The sequence below is a fragment of the Anolis sagrei genome, chromosome 5, assembly GCF_037176765.1.
Source record: "Anolis sagrei isolate rAnoSag1 chromosome 5, rAnoSag1.mat, whole genome shotgun sequence".
Lineage (NCBI taxonomy): Eukaryota > Metazoa > Chordata > Lepidosauria > Squamata > Dactyloidae > Anolis > Anolis sagrei.
In genome coordinates this window covers 127537902-127562647 of record NC_090025.1, presented here as the reverse complement: position 1 = coordinate 127562647, position 24746 = coordinate 127537902, and the positions used below count along the sequence as shown (strand labels likewise).

General features: G+C 38.4%; 1 protein-coding gene across 3 annotated transcripts; it reads left to right on the top strand.

Moving 5' to 3' along the window:
* The first annotated feature begins 40 nt into the window (after positions 1–40).
* On the top strand, positions 41–24354 carry ASB15 (ankyrin repeat and SOCS box containing 15). 3 transcript variants are annotated; one of them, XM_060777753.2, is made up of 10 exons: positions 41–107; positions 7807–7957; positions 8599–8651; positions 9951–10082; positions 11307–11465; positions 13276–13521; positions 16190–16361; positions 17729–18299; positions 21539–21692; positions 22962–24354. In XM_060777753.2, exons 2-10 carry the CDS (start codon positions 7836–7838, stop codon positions 23132–23134), a joined length of 1782 nt encoding a protein of 593 aa, XP_060633736.2. In that variant the 5' UTR covers positions 41–107; positions 7807–7835; the 3' UTR covers positions 23135–24354. The 3 variants fall into 3 exon arrangements, with proteins under 3 accessions (XP_060633736.2, XP_067325140.1, XP_060633735.2); XM_067469039.1 differs by having other exon boundaries at positions 41–135; XM_060777752.2 differs by lacking the exon at positions 41–107 and adding an exon at positions 3543–3764.
* Positions 24355–24746: the final 392 nt, after the last annotated feature.

Below are 24746 nucleotides of genomic sequence, written 5' to 3'. Positions count from 1 at the left end.
GGAAAAATGGATTTGTTCTTCTAGGTGCGCGTGCGCACACAAGCAGGCTCCGCGAGCGCTCTCAGATAGCGTCATTCGAGGATAGAATTGAACGCCGCGAATCAGAAGTGAGTAGGAGGAGCCTTTTCGCTGCAGGTAAAGCCGACTCGAAGACATTTGGACTCCAACTCCCAGAAGCCCAAGACAGTTTGGCCAATCGTTAGGAATTCTGGGAGGTGAAGTCCAAAATATTTAAAGGCGCAATGGTTGGGACCCAAATGATGCACAACACATACAATCAGAAAGGGTGTTTTTTAAAAATTTCCTTCACCATAATAAAGGAAATTAAATGAAATGAAATCTTTTATGGATCGGAAATAAAATAGAATTCTTCTTTGAGAAGGAAGGGTAGTTTTAATGTGTTGTCGAAGGCTTTCATGGCCAGAATCACTGGGTTGTTGTGAGTTTTCCAGGCTGTCTGGCCATGTTCCCGAAGCATTCTCTTCTGACGTTTCGCCCACATCTATGGCAGGCATCCTCAGAGGTTGTGAGATCTGTTGGAAACTAGGCAAGAGAGATTTATATATCTGTGAAATGTCCAAGGTGGGAGAAAGACCTCTTCTGTGCTTGAGGCAAGTGTGACTGTTGCAATTGGCCATCTTGATTAGCATTGAATGGCATTGCAGATTCAAAGCCTGCCTGCTTCCTGCCTCAGGGAATATTTTGTTGGGAGGTGTTAGCTGGCCCTGATAGTTTCATGTCAGGAATTCCCCTGGGGTTTTTTTCCCCTATGCAACTGCGCACCTCCTCTTTCAAGTTATCTCTAAGTAATCCCTGGACAAATTATCAAAGATTGCTCATTTATTGTGTATTTCTTCCATCCCCTCAGCTATGTAATCATACAGTCCACCCTGAAAGTGTCTTCGATGTCTGCCACAACTGGAACGCATCAATACATGATGGAGAAGAAGCTTAAGGACTAAAATGGTTAACTAAAATAGGAGGGAATATACTTAAAATAAAATAAAAACATTACTACTAAATGTGTGTATGTGTATGTATATATCTATATACGTGTGTATATGTGTGTGTGCATGTTGCACTTGTTTCCAAAAACTACCAAATCCATTTGAATACATTTTACAAGAATTAAAAAATGTGCTACTATTCTTAATTTTGCTGTAAAATGCAATTTTCCAAGTCCTGTATCAAAATGATTTGATACATTTTGATAGTTTTGATCTGTATGTAATATTCTGTTCCTGTCCAACAATGTGCTGCCACCTATCACTCATTTTTAGTTCAATTTTAATTGCAGTTCGAATAAAAACCAAAGTGATTCTGTAACAAAATACTGTCTCTCCTTTTGACAAAGGGTGCATCTGTAATATAGGATTAATATAATTCGATACCACTTTAACGGACATGACTCCACACTCATTTTTCAATTTTATTTATTATTATTTTTTGGATTTTGCACTTTTTGGACACAAACCTCACCTGTATACACACAATGTCAGAGTACAGCATTCACATAAATAATAATAATAATAATAATAATAAGCTTTATATATCTATATAGACATAGAAATATATACTCACACTTACAGTTGGCTCTGTTTACTGATCCTACATTCACTGGTTCAACCAGCCAAAGCTTGAAAATATTTCCACCCCCAAATTTCAGATTTCAAACTTTTATTATATGTGTGTGTGTGTTTTATTTCACCATTGTATGTAATGGGACATTAGCATCTACAGATTTGCATATCCACAGCCTGTTTTTGTCCCTGTGGAACCATGTTCCTGCAGATATCAAGGACTCCCCATATAATACACAGTAGACTCACAGTTAACCAAAACTCTCAAGCAACCAGCTGAAAGGCTGATGGCTGAGGAAAAGGGAGAAGTTGCTCCTGGCATTTCCAATTGTTTTTATTTGTAAAATTTTGAAAATTTCTGAAAAATGGATGGATGAGTGGATCTTTCCGAAAGATGGCAGGAATGATGCCCTGCTCCTCTTCTATCGCTGTGGAGAAATTCCAGAGGGTACTTCCTTTGTTTTTGTTTTTTTAATGTTGGACAAAACTTTAAAAAATTCCTAAAAATCAGTAGGTGTGCAAATCTTTCTGAAACTTGGGGTGGAGGGGTGCCCTGGTTATGGTGTGTCATTGTAGAGAAATTGGAGGAGATAGTTCATGTAACCTAAAAATCAGTGGGTGAGCGAAGGGTTCTCAAACTTGGGGGACTTGAGTGTTAACTGTGTGCTACAACTGTAGTAAGTTTCATCGTGATAGCCCTAAAACAGAGAGGGAGGAGCCCATTAGTGCGAATGGGCGAATAACACAATGAAAAACTAACGACTTTTTCAGAACTGTGTAATAGATCTGATACAGACCCCTTATGACTTATGATTTTTTTCTAAACACTTTAGAAACAAAACAGGGGTTGTGCGAAGTTTGTCAAGACAAATGAAGCCATTCCACACACCCCTATTTATTTGGCATCTACCAGTCCTCCTGGATAGATGCCAAAGTGTTTTAAAATTTTAATTTTTGTACTGGTCCTGCCCATTGTGTTCATTTTAGTGGTTTAATGCTCTATTTTTACATTTTGTATTTTATGTTATTTTATTTTCAGATTTTCTGTTGTGCTTTTGTGTTATATTGTGTTTCTGTATTGATGGGTGTGGCCTCATGTAAGCTGCCCCGGGGGTCCCCTTTGGGGAGATGGTGGCGGGGTATAAATAAAGTTTATTATTATTGTTATTATTATTATTATTATTAACTGAGAGTCTACCATATATGCCTTTCAAGATAGTACTCTCACCCTGAGGACAGGTGAAGATGGGCCAGGACTGGAGGTTTGAAAACCCTACAATGAACCCAATGTGCTGCTAGAACACTAGTGTTTCATATCATAATTCCAGTCTTGAAGGAACTGACATACTCAAAGTGCTTAAGATCATGTGGATTAATATGTGAGATTGAAATATGACGTCTAAGTCAGGGGTCCTCAAACTTCTTAAACAGGGCCAGGTCACAATTCCTCAAACTGTTGGGGGACCGGATTATAATTTGAAAAAAGCATGAATGAATTCCTATGCACACTGCACATATTTTATTTGTAGTGCAAAAAACACTTAAAAACAATACAATAATTAAAAAGAAGAACAATTTCAACAAATATAAACTTAATAGCATTTCAATGTGAAGTGTGGCCTGCTTTTGGCTGATGAGATAGGAGTATTGTTGTTGTGTACTTTCAAGTTGTTTCAAACTTAGATTGACCCTGAGTGAGGGCCAGGTAAATAACCTTGGAGGGCTGTATCCGGCCCCCGGGCCTTAGTTTGAGGACCCCTGGTCTAAGTCATTTCGTGGGTCAAGTTTCATGGGTTCAAGTAGCTTCCATCAATCAAAGCACACAAAATGGCATTTGGAATCTAGCTATGGGCAATCCTTTCTGTCATATTAATGAGAAATCTTACAACTCTAATTAGAATTAGAAATGTAAAGTAAGCTCATAAACCATTTCCTTTCTTAAAGAGCCAATTGGCAGAGGCTACTGCCATTCGGACCTCGGGTTACTTTTGACAAGGTTTTAGTGCAACAGTGTCATACTTTCCTGCAGGCTGCTTGTGTTTCAGTTGTATAAGGTCAGACCTTAATTTAACTACCAACTGTGTTGCTAATTTTAGAAATGCCACATGACCTGTCCCTTACTAGGCCCATGCCTGCATGTCTGAAATTCAGGACCCAATAAAACAATAGCAAGATTTGGAAAAGGTGAGAATCTTCCTTATGGGTGCCTTCTCAATTAATCTAAAGGCTGTGGCTTGAAATTAGGCATGCTATGTAAGGTGTAAATACAAATATATATTGTAATTAATAATAGAGTGTGTGGCTGCAAATAACCTGTACGTTTTTTCCTCTAATGATGGAAACTGTTTGGTTTGCTTATGTGCTCATTGGCTATGCTTAATGAATTTAATCTTTGCCACATTAAAAACTTGTTCGTCTTGCCAAAAGTGAGTATACTCTCAGTACCTTTCTTTGAGTTTTTAAAAATCACTATGGTAATTTTAGAGACCAATATTAAATTTTAGAGACCAATATGAAATAATGTTGTTTAATGTATATGCTTTTTAAAATACCACCTAGAACTAAAAATGAAGCCGTAGCCTTTTAGGTTTGCAGTTGTATTTCTGTGGTTAGGAAGGTGAGGGAATGAGCTGATAAAAGTGTATGTCATTGGAGGATTTACCTGTCCTTGACAAAAGAGTGTTGATTGCCCCGATGATGTGTCTCTATGAGTATGTGAAGGATATGATAGTCAGAAGAGATGAGTCATCTGTGCTTCTTCTGCTGGAGGGAGGAGATCAAAATGTGAATGTGGAAAGAACAAATTGCACTTTCAGCAAGCCAGAAGAAGACACGCAAGAAGCAGAGACTAATCTCTGCAAACATGTCAGTATATTGGCTCTTTCAACTTCATGATGGAAGAGTTGAAATGGGTGTAATGTTGGAACGTTAGAGACAAGCATTATGAAATAACAATATGCCTCTAACAACTTTCTCCTGATGGAAATCAAATGCACCAGTTGCACCCATACCTTGAGGAGTCAGACTTGGCCACAGTGGTCCATGCGCTTGTTACCTCCTGAATAGACTACTGTGACACGCCCTACATTGGGTTGCCTTTGGAGACTGTTTGGAAGCTCCAACAGGCGTCAGCCAGATTTCTCACCAGAGCAGCGTGCAGGAATTATACAAGCCCCCTGCTGTGTCAGCTCCACTGGCTGCCTGTGTGATACTGAGCACAATTCAAAGTGCTGGCTTTAGCCTATAAAGCCCTGAATGGTTCTGGACCAGCTTATCTGTCTGAACACATCTCCTTCTATGCACCAACTCGGAGGTTAAGATGGCCTGGGGAGGCCCTGCTCTCTGTCCCACCTCTTTCTCTGGCATGACAGGTGGGGACAAGAGACAGGACCTTCTCAGTGGTGGCCTCCCAACTATGGAACTCCCTCCCCAGTGAAATCAGGTCAGTTCCTCCTGACCTTCAGAAAGCATGTAAAAACATGGCTGTGAAACCAAGCCTTTGGCCACCAGTGCAGTGCAATAAGTGCAATGACAATTGGAATGGCTTTTTGACTATGATTTCAGATTGTGTGGTTTTAATAATGTGTTTTAATCTTATTTTGATTTTAAATTCATGTTTTAATGTATATGTTTATTTTATGTCTATTGTGTACATGGCATCGAATTGTTGCCTTTGCAAGACTGCTCTGAGTCCCCTTCGGCGTTGAGAAGGGCGGGGTCTAAATTCTGTAAATAAATAAATAAATACAAAGCTTGAAAGTTAAAAGTTGCAGAAGTATTTATTTCTCTAATTGAAGATCCTCGTTTTTTAAAAAAATCCAAATGCATCCTTTGGGTATGACATTCATTGAATGCTAGTCTAAGATCAATGATGGTTGCATCCAGAGCTTGAGCATATTTTTATGTTAAATATAAAAGAAAGCAATCAAGAGTAGCTCTAGAATCTTGAAAGCCAGCTTGCTAATACATCAGTTATTGGTTACTAAGTATACAGTCTTCTAAGTAATCAAAGAATATTGTAGATCGACATCAAGTAAACAGAAAAGTGTAGAAGTGGGGAATTAATTACAAAGTTTTGTGTCTCAGAAGTCTAGGTGGACTAGTCAATTTCTTGCATCATTTACCTTCAGTCCAATGTCTCTTTTGCATCAATGCTGAATCCTGTGGGACTGCCAATTCCTAGTTAAAGGTTTTTGAACCTAAATGATGTCTAGAACTAAGACCTTTGGGCAGGGAATATCAATCAGAATATGTTCTTCAAAGAAATCAGAACATGTTTGACATTCTAAGAGGTTCATTGATGGAGCCTTGGATTTGTAGACTACATCTTCGCAACATGACTTTATGATGTACCTTACCTGCTAATAGGTTGGCACCTATAATACTGTGCCAATTAAAATGTAGCAGTTCAGTTGCTGAAAGTAATTCATTGAAGCCTATGGGGATTTGTCTTTCTGTTAAACTTAAGGCTAGGAAACAGGTTTCCACTTTGGAGTAGAATAACTGTACTAAAATACCAGGAAATGGTTTGTGTCATCAGCTCCACTTATTTGTGGTGAACGCTAATATTCCCAGTATTTATATTACATGTTTCACAGAGAGAATCAAATCTATGTTATTCTTACCCAAGATGTAGAAACTAAATATGAGGGAGAAGCTCAAGTATCCCTTATCAAAAATTTGAAGACGCTATTAGCATTTTGCTTGGAACAATTTGTTTGATTGTGTTGAACAGAAAGATTGCCTTTCATGTCACCTAATCTTGTTTAATGTTTGTGTGCAGCATGAAAGGTTTGGGAATGCATATTTTACGTTCTGCCGGCCTTTTATAGGCATTCTAACTGACTGTAGTGAAATTTTCAAAAATGTTCATGTTAAAATGTTCCTCTTCTACTGAAAGGGGGCAGAAGAGGCACTGTAAATCCTATGTCTGATTACCTGCGTCAAGCCTTGTTTCTCAGTACTAAAAATGGAGAGATTTATGACCACGCAAAAGCTATATTTATTTGTGGAAATAACTATGGCCAAGAGCTGATGGCCAGAATGAAGTCATGTGTTGGTTTCTCTAGAAAGGAAAGGGATACTGTGAACAGGTCATTTGTTAGAAAGGGCCCTTCACATATGCATAGTTCCACCCTTCAGAACTAGACAATTCAAATCTTGAATTTATCAGATAATTTTGCATGATCCTTGAAACTGAAGGATGAACAATTGTGAGTAGAATGCAACAGTTAATCAATTTTGTTGTACGAATTATTCAGTCTGTTAGACTGAGATTCTTTAGTTCTAGTTGTAAGCTTCCCCAAGTACTTTTGGAAAGGGGGCGGGATATAAATATTATTTATTTATTAATAATTTATTATATTTATTGATAATTGCTTGGACTGCCATGTACAAATAAGAGCGAAACATGGGGCCCAAGAATATGACTTCACATGCGATGCATCTATCCTGTAATCTCTGTTTCCTAATCTAAAATTATGATACTTTATTTTTTATTACACTCTTGTGTGTGTAATACAATTCATGTTGCTAGTTGACTTATGGCAAATTCCATAGGGTTTCTGTGTTGTTTTGCCATTTCCTCTTTCTGAAGTATAGCTTACAGTATCTGATATTCATTGGCAGTATCCCATCCTAACCAGGGCTGTTCCAGCCTAGCTTCCAAGAGGTTGTCTATATTAGAAGTCACTCTTGGATGTCCAGATGATATCTAGGGACTTCTTAACATGGAATAACCAGGGTGAACAGATTTAGCTTCATATTACAGAAAGTCAGGAAATGCTTCAGAGTTTCAGGCAAACTGTGAACAGCACGAACCAGTCTTCTATCCACAAAAGCTGGTGGTGCCATCTCCTTTTCCCTGTGCTTAGCAAAGATGTCTGTGCAACTAGGTAGGACTGAATAGATGCCACATTACCACTGCAGAAGATAGGGGACAAAGCATCTGAACACCTCCACGGCTTCTGAGAATATTTGGTAAGTATAGATGACTGGTTTATGTTGGAGCCGAATTGCAGTCCAACACACTGCCTGAAACTCTGGACTAATTGGTAGGTATAAGTAAGCTCCAGGATCAGTCAGGATATGGCGCCTTGAGGCTATTTAAGGCCTACTCTTATGTGACCATTTATCGCAGTGTTTTTAGAAATCAACTGTTAATATGACTAAGTTCTCTTTGGCACAATTTGCACAAATATGACTTTCTGTTTGTTTTTGCAACTAGAAAGTAGTTGATTAACCCATACCAGAGAAATGGAAGACAGTGAAGATTCTGAGGAAGACCACCTCACTGACTATGCCATTCAGTTTAGCATCCAAGAGTCTCTTGAAAATCAAAGATATCAACAAACACCCTTGCCCAGTCATGAAACAAGGTATGGAATAGTCTTGTTGCTAAATTAAGAATCTTTGATGCTAACATCCCATAATATTTTAATCCATTTCTGTCATACCAGGGAGCTCTGGCATGGGCTGGTCCATGAGGTCATGAGGAGTTGGAAGCAACTGAACGAATAAACAACAAACTGATATTTTTAAAAGAACATATAAAAGTCCTTGGAACAGGGATAAAATCAGTCACAGTTTTTAGTAAGCCAGTCTTTTGTTGATTCTACATAGATTCCACTATCTTTTCTAAACTAATAAGCCCCGTAGACTCTTCGGAAAGCCATACAATATTTACAAAGAATACTTCTTGCCTACCATTACTCTTTGAGCTTGGAATACAGATGGCACCTTTGAGTTAGTCTTGGGGGTCACAATTGGATGACAAGGAGACATTTTGAGCTCCATTGCAGACAAATATTGTAGCCCCCTGTATGCATCTACTTTTTCTGTTGACCAAATCGCATAGACATAGGATCATGTATTGACAAACTGCATAGACATATGATCACTTCTATCAAAAGCACTCTTGCAATTCTCAAGGTTTAGGCAGTGAGGCATCAGATATATTTATGAAATAATAACAGTGGTGTGAGATGTTATTTACATCTTTTTTATCACCCTTCAATAGGTTTGTTCCAGTCAGCGATCAAAACAGGAAACTTGTAACTGCCATAAGAGAAGGTATCATTATTAAAAGACATCAGTGTTAAGACAATTGTATTAATGTTGATTGTTGTTGTCATGAATGATCACTGTGATTATTTTTCTCGCATTTAATCCTTATTATTAATTATACATTTTGTATTTTTCTCATTTCATTCCTACTGTGGTAATAATATCCTCCCTTTCCCCATCTGTTTCTAAACCTGCCTACTGAGGATACAATGGATCCATCTGACACAGTGAGCTGTAATCTATGAAAAATAATAATATGCCAACTAAGTTTTATAACCAAGAATCTGCTGTGTAATTTTAGGGAATTAACTTTTATTGTTTGAAAACATGCACTTTCTCAGTCCCTGTGGAAGGGTATATTTACACACATAAGTCTAATACACACTCACACAGAGAAGGGTCATTATGGGGAATGAAGGTGCTGGTCTCTCCAAATAAACATTCTACTCTCCAATTTCATGAAATTTTCTCACTGTTTCCAAACTTCTAGCATTCTAGTAGCTTAAAACTTGAGCGCTCATAAATAGAAATTAGATATCAAAAGAAGACAAAGTTATAATGGAAACAAATGGAAGTGTTCTAAGGACCTCATCAGGCGGGGCTTGGGAAGTATCCTATAATGCATCCTCATGACTTATAGGCACTCTGCCCATCCCACAACATCACTGGACTTCCGGCAGAGGAACTGCCTACAACTGAAGCATACGATGTTCCCCACCCCACCCCCCCCAACATGGAAACCTGCTCATGTTGTGCTGGCTCCAATAGAGCCAGCACAGATACTTGCCATTCGGCAATGCTTCCCATGTGTGATGGGAGAAGCATTGCAGTGGTATGCCCCTCTGACCTTCTGTTCAGTGGCAAAACCAGGCAAAGCAGGATGCTTCACCTGGCTCATATGATAAAGACATCATGTCACTCTCTGCAATGCTAGAAATTTGGGAATTGAAGAAAAAACAATTTGGATACAGAATTCTTTTGTGGTGCAGATAATGCCACCTCCCCCCCCCCCCCCCCGGCCCCTGCCCATAGCTGGTGCACACTACAACTAAGACTTTTTCCTAACATTAGTGGTTACAGAATTGACTGTTCCTGATATTCCTGTTGCACAGTCATTTATGAATTGACACACTACACACAGCAACATTAGTATATGCCTACATTATGAAAATGCTGAACAAAATTTCGGCCATTGTCTTCAAAACATTGCAATACTTTTCTTCCATTGAAAGGCAACAGTGGCTTCACTTGATCACAATTTGATGTTTTTTCTTCACCACATAAGTCAATTAATCTTTTCTTTAGGTCAAGTGTATGATCTTCAAACATATGTGAAATGCAAATATGCTTTGGATGAAGCTGATGAGAGAGGTTGGTTTCCTATACATGAAGCTGCTGCTCAGCCAATTCAGCAAATACTTGAAGTAATATTAGATGGTAAGTTGGCAAAGAATATTATAAAGTTTGGCCAAGATGGAGAACATGCAAATACTGTATTAAAATGTGTGCCTGTGAGAAACATGAGTATATTTCCATAGTGGTTTAGCTACATTTTTGTCTAGATTCATCTACATGTAACGAGGGGGTGTTTTCATAATTTATGATAGACTCTATCTGACTCAACCAGTGATGTGTGCAGTCCTGGGACTTCGTAGATCTTTTGACCAAAGTTAATATTTTTGTCTATTTACCTTCCTAGTTAGTTTCAGGGTTTTGTTGTCTCACCTGGGGATACATTAGGGTTGATATATCATGAGACTGGGAAGTTTGTCACTGCCTTCCTTTTTGTCAGAGAGAGTGACTTATGGCAAGATCACTCAGATATTATTGTGGCACAGTAGGAATCCGAGCCCTGATCTCACGGAGTCTTAGCCCAATGCTCAAAACAGGTGTCCTCTTTAGGAATGTGCTAGTTCCTTCAGGTTAAGTCTCTAGTAACTCCTAGCAGAGGTATATCATAGAATCACCTGGAGGACCTAGCAAATTCTCAGAGATGACATATTTTGTTTGACATGTGTATTTAAAAACACAGGTACTGATACTGCAGTCTGTGGGCGTTTAACTGTACTAATCTTTAATTCGTGTACCTAGTTTTAAATTGTGTATGAGCCACCTTGGGAGCCCCCGGTGGCGCAGTGGGTTAAAGCACTGAGCTGCTGAGCTTGTTGATCGAAAGGTCGCAGGTTCGATTCCGGGGAGCGGCGTGAGCTTCCGCTGTCAGCCCTAGCTTCTGCCAACCTAGCAGTTCGAAAACATGCAAATGTGAGTAGATCAATAGGTACCGCTCCGGCGGGAAGGTAACGGCGCTCCATGCGGTCATGCCGGCCACATGATCTTGGAGGTGTCTACAGACAACGCCGGCTCTTCGGCTTAGAAATGGAGATGAGCACCACACCCCAGAGTCAGACATGACTGGACTTAATGTCAGGGGACTACCTTTACCTTTACCTTTTATGAGCCACCTTAGTTCCCATTTGCGAAAAATATTGGTAATTAATTAATTCAGTCTGCAATTACAGTTCTTATAAGAGTGGTTGCTAAGCTGGATAATGTTGTCAACCTTCATGTGCAATGTACAATTTTTCTTGGATCCCCATATAATGTTTATGTGACATTGACATATTTACACAATTTGTTTCTCCCTTTCAAAATTATTTCCAGCTTCTTATAAATCTATGTGGGAATATAAAACGTGTGATGGAGAGACACCCTTAACATTAGCTGCCAAGTCTGGTCATGCGGCCAATGTCAAGGCATTATTGGACAAGAGGGTCTGGCCCAATACTACTAACAGAAAAGGAGAAACGCCTCTTCTGATTGGTAATCAACTCATTAATGGCCTTTTTAATTACCAGCTCTTGCAGGTTTAAAAATGTACTGTTGAAAGGAAATCTGGAAGCCCAGCATGCAAACCTCTGATCACATGAGCTATTGATACTCGGCCTGTTACTTGCTGTTAAATTGCACTTCATGTTGATTTTCTGTGACTCCGAATTGTTTATTTTTGTTCCTGCACTGCTCTGTGCTTATTCGGAGAGCTCACGTGTACAAATCAGTTGAGGAATGAAAAGGGAACAGTTTAGTAGGCTGGCTTTTACCCCCTAGTTTCTAAGGCATCAAAAGGTGTATTATTTGGAGCTCCAGAAGACTGTGTGCTGTTCAGGATCCTGTGTCATAGCCTCTTGATCGGTGTCCTTATTTAACATTGCCAACATTGTTTTGACTTGATAATAAACCTGACTTTGTTAAAGCCTTTGGGCTTGATGATTTCATACAAATCTCTGCACATGCAATATTTAACTATTTTAACCTTTAAACTATTTAACTCTTCACTTATTCAGTTGTATAATATGTTTTTAGAATATTTAAATTATTTTAAAATTAAATTATATTTAAATTAAATTATCTTAATACTTTAATGCAGTATTTTTAAACTGATTTTATGGTAAGAGTCCTGGAATCTTATGATCTGGGTTAGGAAATTTTCAAAAAGATGTCCATATCCATGAGGAATTATTTCCCAGCTGGAGTGAAGTTACCTGAAACTGATTAGAACCCAATGTGTCCAGAGGAGGGCGACTAAAATGATCATGGGTCTGGAGAACAAGCCCTACGAGGAGCGGCTTAGGGAACTGGGCATGTTTAGCCTGAAGAAGAGAAGGCTGAGAGGAGATATGATAGCCATGTATAAATATGTGAGAGGAAGCCACAGAGAGGAGGGAGCAAGCTTGTTTTCTGCTTCCTTGCAGACTAGGACGTGGAACAATGGCTTCAAATTACAAGAGAGGAGATTCCATCTGAACATTAGGAAGAACTTCCTGACTGTGAGAGCCATTTGGCAGTGGAACTCTCTGCCCCGGAGTGTGGTGGAAGCTCCTTCCTTGGAAGCTTTTAAGCAGAGGCTGGATGGCCATCTGTCAGGGGTGATTTGAATGCAATATTCCTGCTTCTTGGCAGGGGGTTGGACTGGATGGCCCATGAGGTCTCTTCCAACTCTTTGATTCTATGATTCTATGATTCTATTTAAAAAAAACATGACTTCTGGTCCCAGCATACCCTAGAAATACATTGGATGACTTAGAGATTCCTGGAGGGGAATTTGCCAGGTCTTCCAACACTGTGTGAAATCCCAGGATATACTATAGAATTGCCTAGCAAATTCCTAGGGGGACCAGATATGAGTTTTGCAATTATGGAAACCTTAGGCTGGATCTACACTGCTGTATAGTGCAGTTTGGAACTGCATTATGTAGTCAGCTTAGGCCCCTTCTACACTGTCCTTATATCTCAGGATCTGATCTGCTTTGAACTGGATTTATCACTGCTTTGAACTGGGTTTATCACTACCATATAATCTGTGATAAACAGATAATCTGGGATCAGATCATGGGATATAAGGACAGTGTAGAAGGGGCCGTAGTGCTGTATAATTCAGTTCAATGTATTATTTGGCAGTGTAAATCCAGCCTTACTATATTTTAATTAGTAAATAAATAGCCTCAGGTGCTCATTTATGTTAGGTATTCTTTCATGTAGTAAAGCATGTAGTAGAAATTTTTATTACACATTGACAGATGGCTTTTAAAAAAATGACAGCTAAAATGTACCTTTTCTCTCCTAAAATGTTAAGCAGTGAGACAAGGCTCCCATGAAATGGCTTCTGCTCTGATCGAACACAACTGCACCATCAACCAACCATGTGTAAAACGTTGGTCAGCAATCCATGAAGCTGCAAAACAGGGTCGAAATGATATTGTTGCTCTTCTTCTGAAGAATGGTGCCAACGTTCACTTGAGAGATGGATACGGGGTAACTCCATTAGGAGTGGCAGCTGAATTCGGTCACTGTGATGTGCTAGAGCATTTAATTCACAAAGGTGAGTTGACAAGCGTGTAAATGCTTTTAACAGGTAACACCTTCTGCTACAGAGAGATTGTCTGTTTCTTTGTATATGTGCTTAAAGGAATTTTTGAGCTTCCTCTGCCACCAGAGGATTAATACTTACTATCACTATACTTCAAAATGAATTTTGGACACTTATCCATGGTTTATTGGAGGAGGCACACTTCTTGAATCTCTGAGGTATTTTTCTTTTTCTTTGAAATTTTCAGTGTTAATTGATAAAGTGAGTCTTGCTCCCTCCAGTCAAAAATTACTTAAATATCTGTAAAAGCTTTTAATATCCATAAGGGTCCTACATCATAGGCAATGTAGACAAAGTGGTTGATTCACTCTGCAGAGCTGTAGCCAGCTATGAAGTTTTCTGGCTTTGGTGAAGTCCCTGAAGTTTACTTGTTAATACTGTAGTGCTGGCATGATTTATGTACATTTATTTGAGTGTCTTGAAGCAAGAGCAAATGTAGTCTCAAAGGGCATACAGTAGACATTTTCTTTTCACTGTATCACAGTGGTTCCCAACCCCGCCCCTTTTTTTTTTTAACCAGGGAGCACTTGACCAGGGACCACTTTGACCAGGAACTAGTCTCCAAAATTAGTACCAAAAGGGTTATGAATAAGGTTTTGGGCAACTTTAGATTCGGTTTGGTTATTTGAGGTGCTAATTTTAAAAAAATGCATTGGATAGACCACATGAGCTCTAGTTTCTGATACCGAACATATGCCATCCAGTAGTCACCATCTGCTCACCCACAGAAAACCATATTTAACAATCTAGAGCTGATGTGGTCTATCCAATGCTATTTTCTGAATCAGCACCCCAAATAACCCCAGGAACGAATACATCAAGGTGCCCTTGCTTCCTTGCGCCACAGAGTGGCTTCGCTCAGGGGAACGGATGAAGAGGAGAAGCAGCAGTCAGGAGCCTTTCTGTCATGCCTTTTGTGAGTAGTCAGCTTCTCCTCTCCTGAAATCCTCATTGCCACAGCAGTATAAGAGGGTTTCGTGAGACCAGTTGCACTCATTGGTGGTCCACAGACTACAGATTGGGAACCACTGCTGTATCATCATAGCAGTTCCCAATATATGTAAAGCAGGAAAATAAATAGCAATTTTAGACAATTTGTGACATGTAGAAAAGACAGTTGATTAACCCATAATGTTAAAATGTACCAGAAAATTGCATAACTGAATAAATAAGTACATAGGTATAATGTGCCTATAACTTCATTACCTCCCCCCCTCCCCCTTCTTTACACAAAACCTAATTATATATCAGGAAAACTGACTGCAGACAAACCACCCGCATTCAACTATTCGTTTATTTAAATGTGTGTTTTTTCTAATAAAAAACTGCAGGACGTCAGTCTGTTTAGACAGACAAATAAATAAATGTAGTTCTGTTTCCTATTTCCAACAAGAGCTTGGAAATGTTGCACTCCACAATAAAACACATGCCCACTGGTCATGCTGGCTGGGGAGTTATGGGAGTTTTTTCCCCTAAAGAATGAAATTTTCCAAACTTTTACCTTTTTCTTGGCCACTAAGGCCCCATCCAAATAGCTGAATACAATCCTACATTATTTGTTTTGAACGTGAATATATGGCAATGTGGACTCAGATAAACCAGTTCAAAGCAGATATTGTGGGATTTTCTGCCTTGATATGGCTGTGTGACGGGCCCAAAGTGATACCTGTTATCAAATGTGATTGCAATATCTGTAGTAACGTTCAACCGTGGACCTGCCCAACTGCTATAAGAAATGCATTTAATGGTTACAATGCATGCTTAGTAAAATTTGCTTCACTTAAGCCAAAATGAAAGTATGATCCAAACATTTCCTGAGAGCTCATTGGGATTTTGTAATCCTGACAGTTGGCGTCAAATGGAAACAGCACCTATATACAGAATTAATTCCTCCCCTTTCAGCCCCATCCCATTCTTCAATTGGTTCCAGACATGTGGGGAACCTTCTGGTGCAGGTTGAGGAGAAGGAGGGAATGCTTTGTTACATAAAAATAAATCTGCTTGTGCAATGTCCCTTATGGATGGATACATCTGTCCCTGATTAATATCAAACACGGTGCTGAACTTTTTCTCCCTGCAGGCAACAAATACATAAGCTTTTAAAAAAATCACTGTAACTAATAATAAATTGTGATTTTTAGCCACATAAAATGCCAGAAGTTGTATTATTATGATCTAGAATATGAAGGAATATTATAATGAAACAAAAATAAGAGAGTCATAAAGGCACAGAAGAGGTAGCCAAACATTAGAAAAACCTGTGTTGCTACTATGATTTTAGACTTAATTAATAGCCTTCCCTTTCTATTTTTAGTGGTAACATTATAGTTCTTCACTTACTTCAAAATATGATAGAACAGCCCTCCTGCATACAGGGCTCCTTTCTACTCTGTAGTTGGCACCCTTGTTTTTCATTTTCGAATCCCAATGGCATTGTTGGATTCATTGCAACTGATGACATATGTCTCATAGCTGACTATTCAGGCAAAGCATAATTACTCTTCTGCTCTTGGACAGTTTTCTAAAATTGGAAATGAATTAATGGGGGAAGAAAGAAGTTACATTTACAACAAATCTTTACTCAACATTCTTCTGGTTTGTTATTCCTGACCCCCACTAGGTGGTGATGTGCATGCTACAGCTGATGATGGATCATCAATACTCTTCGAAGCAGCTGGAGGTGGAAATCCAGACTGTATCGCTTTGTTGTTGGAATATGGAGGAAGTGGCAATATGCCTAATAAAGCAGGGCACCTTCCTATACATAGGGCAGCATATGAAGGGCATTATCTGTGAGTATGTTTCTTTAATCTTTCTTAGCCCAATGCATTAGTATAAAAACTGCAGTACTCAGCTATGAATAAAGGTGAAAGTATTTACAAGTTTAAGACTGTTAGCCATAGCTATGTATATAGTGCCTGAGACTAAGGTCCCTTCTGGAAAACAAGGAATGAAGAGAGGTCCCTCACAGTCTGAGAAAGTGATTGTATGTCCACATACCTGAGAGTAAGGTTCTTTCTACACTGCCCTATATCCCAGGATCTGGTCCCAGATTATCTGGCAGTGGAGACTTGTATAATCCAGTTCAAAGTAGATAATCTGGGATCGGATCCTGGGATATAGGACAGTGTAGAAGGGGCTTAAGCCATCAACTTCATATAGGTTAGAACCCCTCATTTTAGTGCTTTCTTTTTATGCCTAACTTCTTCCTTCTCTCTCTTTCTCCACTCTATTCTCTTCTTGCTGGTCTTTAAGTCCCTTCATCCTAGAGTTTACTCAACCTTCCAATCTGCTAACTTGCTTCAATAATCTCTTTTCTAGACTGCATTTCCATTGTGATAGAGTGCATTGATCCTGATTAAGGAACAAAGGCACCAATAGCTCAGAGCAGTGTTTCTCAAACTGTGATCCTCCAAGTGTTTTAGACTTCAGATCCCAGAAATTACAGCTATCTTACCACCTGCTAGGAATTAGGGCATCTGAAGTCTAAAACATCTGGAGAAGCACAGTTTGAGAAACTCTGGCTTAGAGAAACAAATTAAAGTCTTTTTTATAGTAACTCCATTCTAAGGTAGAAAAATGACTCAAGATGCTTCTCTAATCTAGCATCAATCTAGGGAAGTTCAAAGAGAGACTCACAGGAAGGAGAAGAGGTGGAGAAACATCCCTAAGAGTATCCATTTTCATCACAAAAGTGTCTCAAACCATTTAACCCTATGATTACTGCCCACTCCAAAGCATTCTTGATTCTTTAATTCAAAGTGTTGCTTCACTTCCAACATCTTGGGCTGGATCTAAGATTACCAAAGCAAACAGATCACATTATCTGTTTTGAACTGGATTATATGAGTCTATATTGCCATATAATCCAGTTCAGAGCAGATAATATGGCAGCGTAGACGGAGCCTTGGTCTCTCTTTAAATTGTTTGCAGAATACAGGTCTGGGACACTGTTGAGGAAAGCACAAATGGTGCTGCCTATAGGTACTATGGAGAGAATTTACTCTCTCCATAGTTTTCTTCCTTCTGCTTGAGGAAGGTCTAGTAACTTGTGTAAAAAAAATGGTACTCTAGACAACACATTTTAACTAAAATGAATGTTTTAATCTGCATTAAAATTGTGCTTTTCATCCATTTGTCAATTGTTGTTGTTTTGTAGGGCCTTAAAATACCTCATTCCAGTTACCTCAAAAACCGCCATCCAGAAAAGTGGGCAGAGTCCCATGCACTCAGCTGCAGAAGGCCAAAACCCTCAGTGCCTAGAACTTTTAATTGAAAATGATTTCGATGTCAATGCTGTGCTGGCAGAACACATTTCAAAAAGTTATGACGACGAAAGGAAAACAGCGCTTTATTTTGCCGTTTCCAACAATGACATTCTCTCAATTGAAATACTTCTGCAGGCAGGTGCAGACCCAAACAAAGACCCTCTGAACTGCCTTCTGGTAGCAGTAAGAGCTGGGAACCATGAAATTGTGCGGTTGCTTCTCTCTTACGGTGCAAATGTCAACTGCTACTTCAACCTTGTGAATGACACCCATTTCCCCAGTGCCATTCAGTATGCTTTGAATGACGAGGTAATGCTAAGGATGTTGCTCAACCATGGATACAAGGTGGATCTCTGCTTTGACTGCATGCATGGGGACATCTTTGGGAATTCTTTTGTGTGGTCAACGGTGGAGGAAGATATATTACCAGGGTGGACATCCTGTGTTGTTAAAGATAATCCAGTAAGTACATTCTGATTTTTTCCCTTTCTGTAGTATTCTAAGGATTCATAGGATACTGTAGTATTCTGAGGATTTGTTTCAATTAATGGTCTTGGTACTACCCTTTCACAGAAATGGTACAGATATTTTTCTTTCTTTAATGGATGCTTTTGGTGCAAATAAAAAAGGGGAGAAGAATAACAGAATCACAGAATTTTTAGAGTTGGAATGGACTATCTAGTTCTCTCTCCCTTCAGTATTAAACAACTAAAGCAGTAATTCCCAAAGTGGGCGTTGCTGCCCCCTGGTGGGCACTGCAGTGATTGGGGGGCGGTAATGGCCACAGGTGCATTTGGGGGTGATGAATAACTGTAAGGAGGCGGTGAAAGCATAAAAAGAAAGAAGAAAAGATTTAGAAAAATTGATTTCCAGGGGGTAGGCCAAATAAGTTTGGGAACCACTGAACTAAAGCAACCACAAAAGACCCCTTTCCAAGGTCTGTTTAAAAGCCTTTATCTTTCATAAAGAGAATAAGAAACATTTACCACATTTAGAAAAACATGAGAGAATGTGAATGGAAAGCATTGGCATAATTGTCTGAAGCATTTCCCCAAATTCTGTAAATGTTGGAAGGATTGCATCTTGAAGAGACCATTCTTTTTAGGTATAGCATTCTTGGATTGGTTGCTGTTGAATTTAAGATAAACATGTAATTGTGACTTGACTGCCTGTTCTCAAAGGAGAAAAGAGCAAACGACTAAGATCGGCATGGTTCTCTTTTTCTATTTTTAGCCACGATAACAAAGGCCAAGTGTAGAGTGAGGCTGAGGTTGCTTTTCTAGTTAAACATTTCAACACAGGATTTGCATTCTTAGTTGAACTGATAAGGGTCCTTAGGGATACATACTTAATATGGATCAGTCAGTTCAGCAGTTTGCAAACCAGCCGTGGTTACATTGAAGATAGGCTAATATAGTGCATTTGATTTCGAGAGAACCTGATTTGATCATTCTTGAATAGATGACACACTCTAGCAGCACATGACGGTACAATTGGTGCATTATGCCAATAGTTAAAGCCAAGGGCAAAATGCTCAATGGAGTACCAGCCATAGCATACACACTGCTATGTGGACAGAAAGACCAAATCAATAATAATTATTATGTGGCAATGACTGATTCTACTAACACTCTCTGGTTGCCCTTTCGTCCAAAAGTTGCACTGCCATTTAAAATATGAATAAATTTCTAAATATTTATTTACTTTTGAAATAACATTTCTGTAAATGACAATATAACATTTCATTTTTTAGTCTATTTAATGAAAATGACATCATACAAATGACCCTCGATTTACCACCTCACAAGCACACATCCTTTCAAATGCATTTTCCATTATATGCGTCAGCATGTTGGGTCCCAGTGTATGAGTTTCTGTTTGAATATTTTCCTTCAGCTTCTGGATATGGTGGAATTTGTTAATCTTAGTGATTCTTTAGGTAGTCCTACAGGAAAAAAAAATCTGGAGCAGTTATGTCAGAACAAAATCTGTGTTACTCTTTTTCAAAACATATCTTTCAGGAGCTGCATAGTCTCTCTCACAGTACAGGCAGTTGCTCCAGATTGTTGCCACCAAATGCCACTTATGCCCTGAATAGCTGGGAAAACCATATAATTTTCAAAATAAAATTGTTTAATTTTGATTCATTGGTCTGTTCTGTTGCACTCTATCCAGAGTTTACCTTTGTCCTTAATATTATACAGGAGTCCAACAATACTAGCTAAAACGGTTTATGGTGAAAAACAAAGATAAAAAGGACAAAAGGTAATATAGAAAGCAAAGTCCAAACAGCAATAGGAAAAAAGGTGTTCAAAATGCCATAGTCCATACAGCAAAGTTCTGTTAAAAAATGACAAGGTACAGGAAAAACCAGGAATCAAAACATAGGCATAAATCCATAAACAGGAATACAGCAACTTCATTCAAAACATGAATCCATGAATATGAGTATCAGACTTTTCCCAAGATTTTAGACATAGACGTGAATGTGGAACAAGACCCAAGAATCGCATAGTAGCGCAGTGTTGCTGGATCTGACTCTTAAGAAAACAATCCTTTAATTTAAAGCCCACAAAGCCATGAAATCATGTCTTTGACACCTGCTCTGTTGCTTCAAAGACTTCTCACAAATTCTCTGTGACCTTCGTACTTTGACTCCCTCATCCCTGAGACCGAGTCCCAAACTCCTAGTAATTGCAGATGTGTTCTCAAGGGATATTTATATCTCTCCCAACTCCTTATCTTTCATTGCTAAGGACTAGGGGAAAGGTTCTCCTTATCATCTGATGCCACCGTATTTCCCTGTCGGTTCTACTCTGCAGCAGTTTCTCTCTCACTAGCTACAGGCCCATTTTCCCAAGCAGAATCCTGATCTGAAATGCCCTCATTTTCCTCACTGGAAAACCCATCAGTCCTTGCAACTTCTGATAACACCAAACCCTCATCTTTAGCCTCTGGCTGAACTACAACATGTGCTAAATTTCTCCATAACAAGTGTCAAAGGCTTGAAGTATAAATATCTGAAAAAGAAATATTATGAAGAGTGTTTGGAATTTTTTTAATGGTAGTGCAACTGTAAAAGCAACAAGACTGACTTCCATCTGTCAGATACTAGATTAAAAGAGAATTGTCTTATCAGGAGAAAAAAATCTGCCTTTACATTCTGTGTTAACCATAAGATGCCACTGTAATACAGGGTTAGTCAAAATGAATAGGCCAGGTTAAGATAAAGATCAATGGGTTATTGGCCTATTCATTTTGACTAACCCTGTACAATACAGCTGTCCTCCTAAAAATAAAGATGTCCTATCATTTTGCTTTAAAATATGTTAATAGATTGAGGATTAAGTTGTTAATTGGTCAAACATCAATAAATCCAAAGTAATATATTTATTTGCATCTCAAAGTGCTGCATTTCAGTTTCTCTCAAATAAATGAGAAGAAATGAAAAAGATAAGGATGCCACTTTTGAGAATTTTCTTCCAGATTTAAAGAGAAGTTGCATGATATTTGGATTCTTGCATTTGTTTTCTCTTTTGAATCCTGCACTTAATTATTGATAACATTATACTGTATGTTGTCTGTTTTGATAAGGCCAATTGGCCGATCAATAAAATTGTTACGTTTTGATAACATTTGCACAATTCTTATTAACTACATCTTGCAGTATATAGCATAACACTGGACTTACTTCTTTTCAGTTCTGTGACTTTATTACTGTTCCTTGGATGAAACATTTAGTTGGACGCATTGTTCGGATATTCATAGATTATATGGATTATGTTCCCCTTTGCACAAAACTGAAGTTCGTCTTGGAATCACAAAAAGAATGGGAAGAGATTCAGCAAATATTAGGTAAATGAATAGTATTGGCTTTGGAATATGCCAATAATTCACCTCTGTAAATAATATTTTTTAAAACAAGTTGTATTTTTATTGGATTTATTAGGCAAATTGATTCCACTGAATGTATTCTGTCCATATTTTCTGATATTAAGCATGCCTAGTTAATGTAAATGGATATCCTTCAGGATAGATATGTTCATTTGTTTCATTTATACATCACTTTTCCCCTAGAGTGGGATCCGAAGTAGCTCCCAAAGACTTAATTTTGAAATCTTATAAATAAAAAATGAAAAATCCCCACATTAAACAGTATAAAAATACGAAGCCTAAATAAATAAATAAAAATAAAGTGAACCATGGCTGCTTACACATCAAAAGTCTGCTTAACAAAAAGATCTTTGCCTGCAAGAGAAAAGAGAACACCAAGCCAGTCTGTGACTAAGGTGAAGCCTTCCTCTGTTGACTTTCAAAATCTGGTAGGTTCACATGGGGAGATACACCATTTCAGATAGAATTTGAGCTATTAAGAGGTGTTAAGAATTATAGGAAGAAATACTTTGGTTAAATACTTTAACCAAAGATAAACTCCAGATGAAAGATTGAATTTTAGGATGACAGATTATCAACATGGAATTTAAATGATAAAGTAGAAAAGTATGTACATGTATTCTGGAGTCCCAAATGTAGACACTGAAATAAATTGCATAAAACCAATGGGAAGAGGTAATGACTCAAAAGAAATGACTGCTTTCATCTTTACCTGACCCGTGTAGTAATTAGTTTATGTGTGCATGGTCAATGTATGGCAATGCCATGAAATTCATCGAGTTTTCATATGCAAGGAATATTCAGAGGCATTTTTGCCTGTTCCTTTATCTAAATATAGCTTAGTACTCATTGCACTCTCCCATCCAAGTACTAATCAGAACTGACACTGCCTAACTTCCAAAATCAGATGGATTCTGCTGCCTTCAGGTTATTTAGGTCACTGTATCATCAGCAACAGTAATGATGATCTATGATCAATTGTCAATATGGGAATTAATATGCTCTCAAAACTTGGGAAGAGTAATTAGAGCCAACCCTATGCAGTTCCTCTGTGAGCTTTCCTTTTTGCCTGCACTGGGAGCAGTTTATGTCATTGTGGTGACCTAAAGGTCTATATCACAAACTGTTTCATGAGTTCAGTGTTGCTCTGGGTGTAGCTGAAGCAATACTTTATTAGGACATGGTTTCTATTGCCTTTCTCCCTGGCTTTGTTTTGTTTTTGTCTTTTAGAGAATCCTCGTCCTCTAAAGCATTTGTGCCGCTTGAAAATACGGAAATACATGGGATTAGAGAGTACACAAAAGGCATTATCCATGAAGAAGGTTCCACTTCCACCAGTTCTCAAAGCGTATATCCTATACAAAGAGTACGATCTTTATGGAAGAGAGATGAATTTGGCATGAAAGTCAGAAATCTTAACACAGTCACATGGATGATGAGCCCAGCTGAACGTCTGTCTTTTGTATTGACACAATGAATGTGCCACTGGAACTAGATCCAAAGATAACTATTACTTACTGAAGCATATACAAAAACTTGTTCATGGGTGTTGTATGAGAAGGCTGAGATAATCTTCCACTTGCACAATCATAAGAACAAGTATCCATTCTGCACTTGCTTAAGTGTTTCCATATCAGCAATAGGAGACACTTTTTTCTGTGTGAGGTTCTTTGACTCTAGCCATTTTCCCTTCTGTCCAATAGCAATATAAATATGATTTTAATGAAGTTTTAAGGTAACTACTCTTCTTAGCAGCACAATGCATGCAGTAACTGTATGTACCCATGCATATAAACCAGTGGTTCTCAACCTGTGGATCCCCAGGTGTTTTGGCCTACAACTCCCAGAAATCCCAGCCAGTTTACCAGCTGATAGGTTTTCTGGGAATTGAAGGCCAAAACATCTGGGGACCCACAGGCTGAGAACCACTGATATAAACACATATTGTCAAAAATGAAGGAGACCATTAAGCATTGCCTGATGGATTTATGTAGAAGGGACACATTTAAGATATGCATATCAAATCATTTTAAATATGTGTAGAATGATAGATTTCTATCTGCACATCAGTTCTTTCAGAGGTATTTTGCCTACATTTGCATGAGAATGAAAGAATGGAAGGTCCTAGTGACATTTTACGGCAGAATGCCCTGCAGTCCTCCACATTCACACAAAAATTGAATAAGGGTGTTGCATACTGTCTCATTGGCTTCTTTTTTTAAAATAATCTTTATTAGAAGTTTTTAATTTACAATTAAGAAAAAAAGAGAAAAAGAAACTGAAGGAAAAAGAAAAAAAGTACTATTAAAAGAAAAGTGTAAAGTACATGGATCCGTGTCTCATTGGTTTCTATGTAAGGAGCGAGATAAATGGGATCTTGGTTTGACTGCAGACTTGGAAGGAACTATCCAAGGTTCTGAATTTATTTCCAAAATAAGTTTAAGGCACTTTGGATAATGCCTTAAAGTCTGTTAAAACCTAGAGCCGATTCACTTCTCCCTGGCATGGAAGTCATCAACTGTGGTGTGCACAGGTGTATCTGCTCACATGTTGCAATATATAGGAGGGATATGTATATTTATTTCATATTGTTCAGTTTGTAATAAAACTATGAGTAAATTTACTTCCTTTTCAGAATCTCTGGACATCTTCAAAACGTTTAATCACTGTGCACTGTAGAAATACCCAGGCTAGAGACATAAATTTAGCTAAGTATTATTCACCTCTTAAACATTTTTGTTAATTTTTAAGAGACAGATAATTTATCATATATTTCCTAGAGGTAGTCAATTGCTGGATTATATTTAAAGTCACTTAGCTTTTGTTTTCCCATTGTATGTCTCTAGAAAGAAATACATTTGCTCTGTAGCACTCCCAGTGTTTGCTATTCCAATATTTTTCCTGGCCTTCATCCAGCACTTGCCTTCTGAAAACAGATCAACTTGAACAGTGGCATAATTGTAACTGCAAAATGCCACTCTTCTCCTCTCCTGGAATAACTTCAGTAGCAAGAAG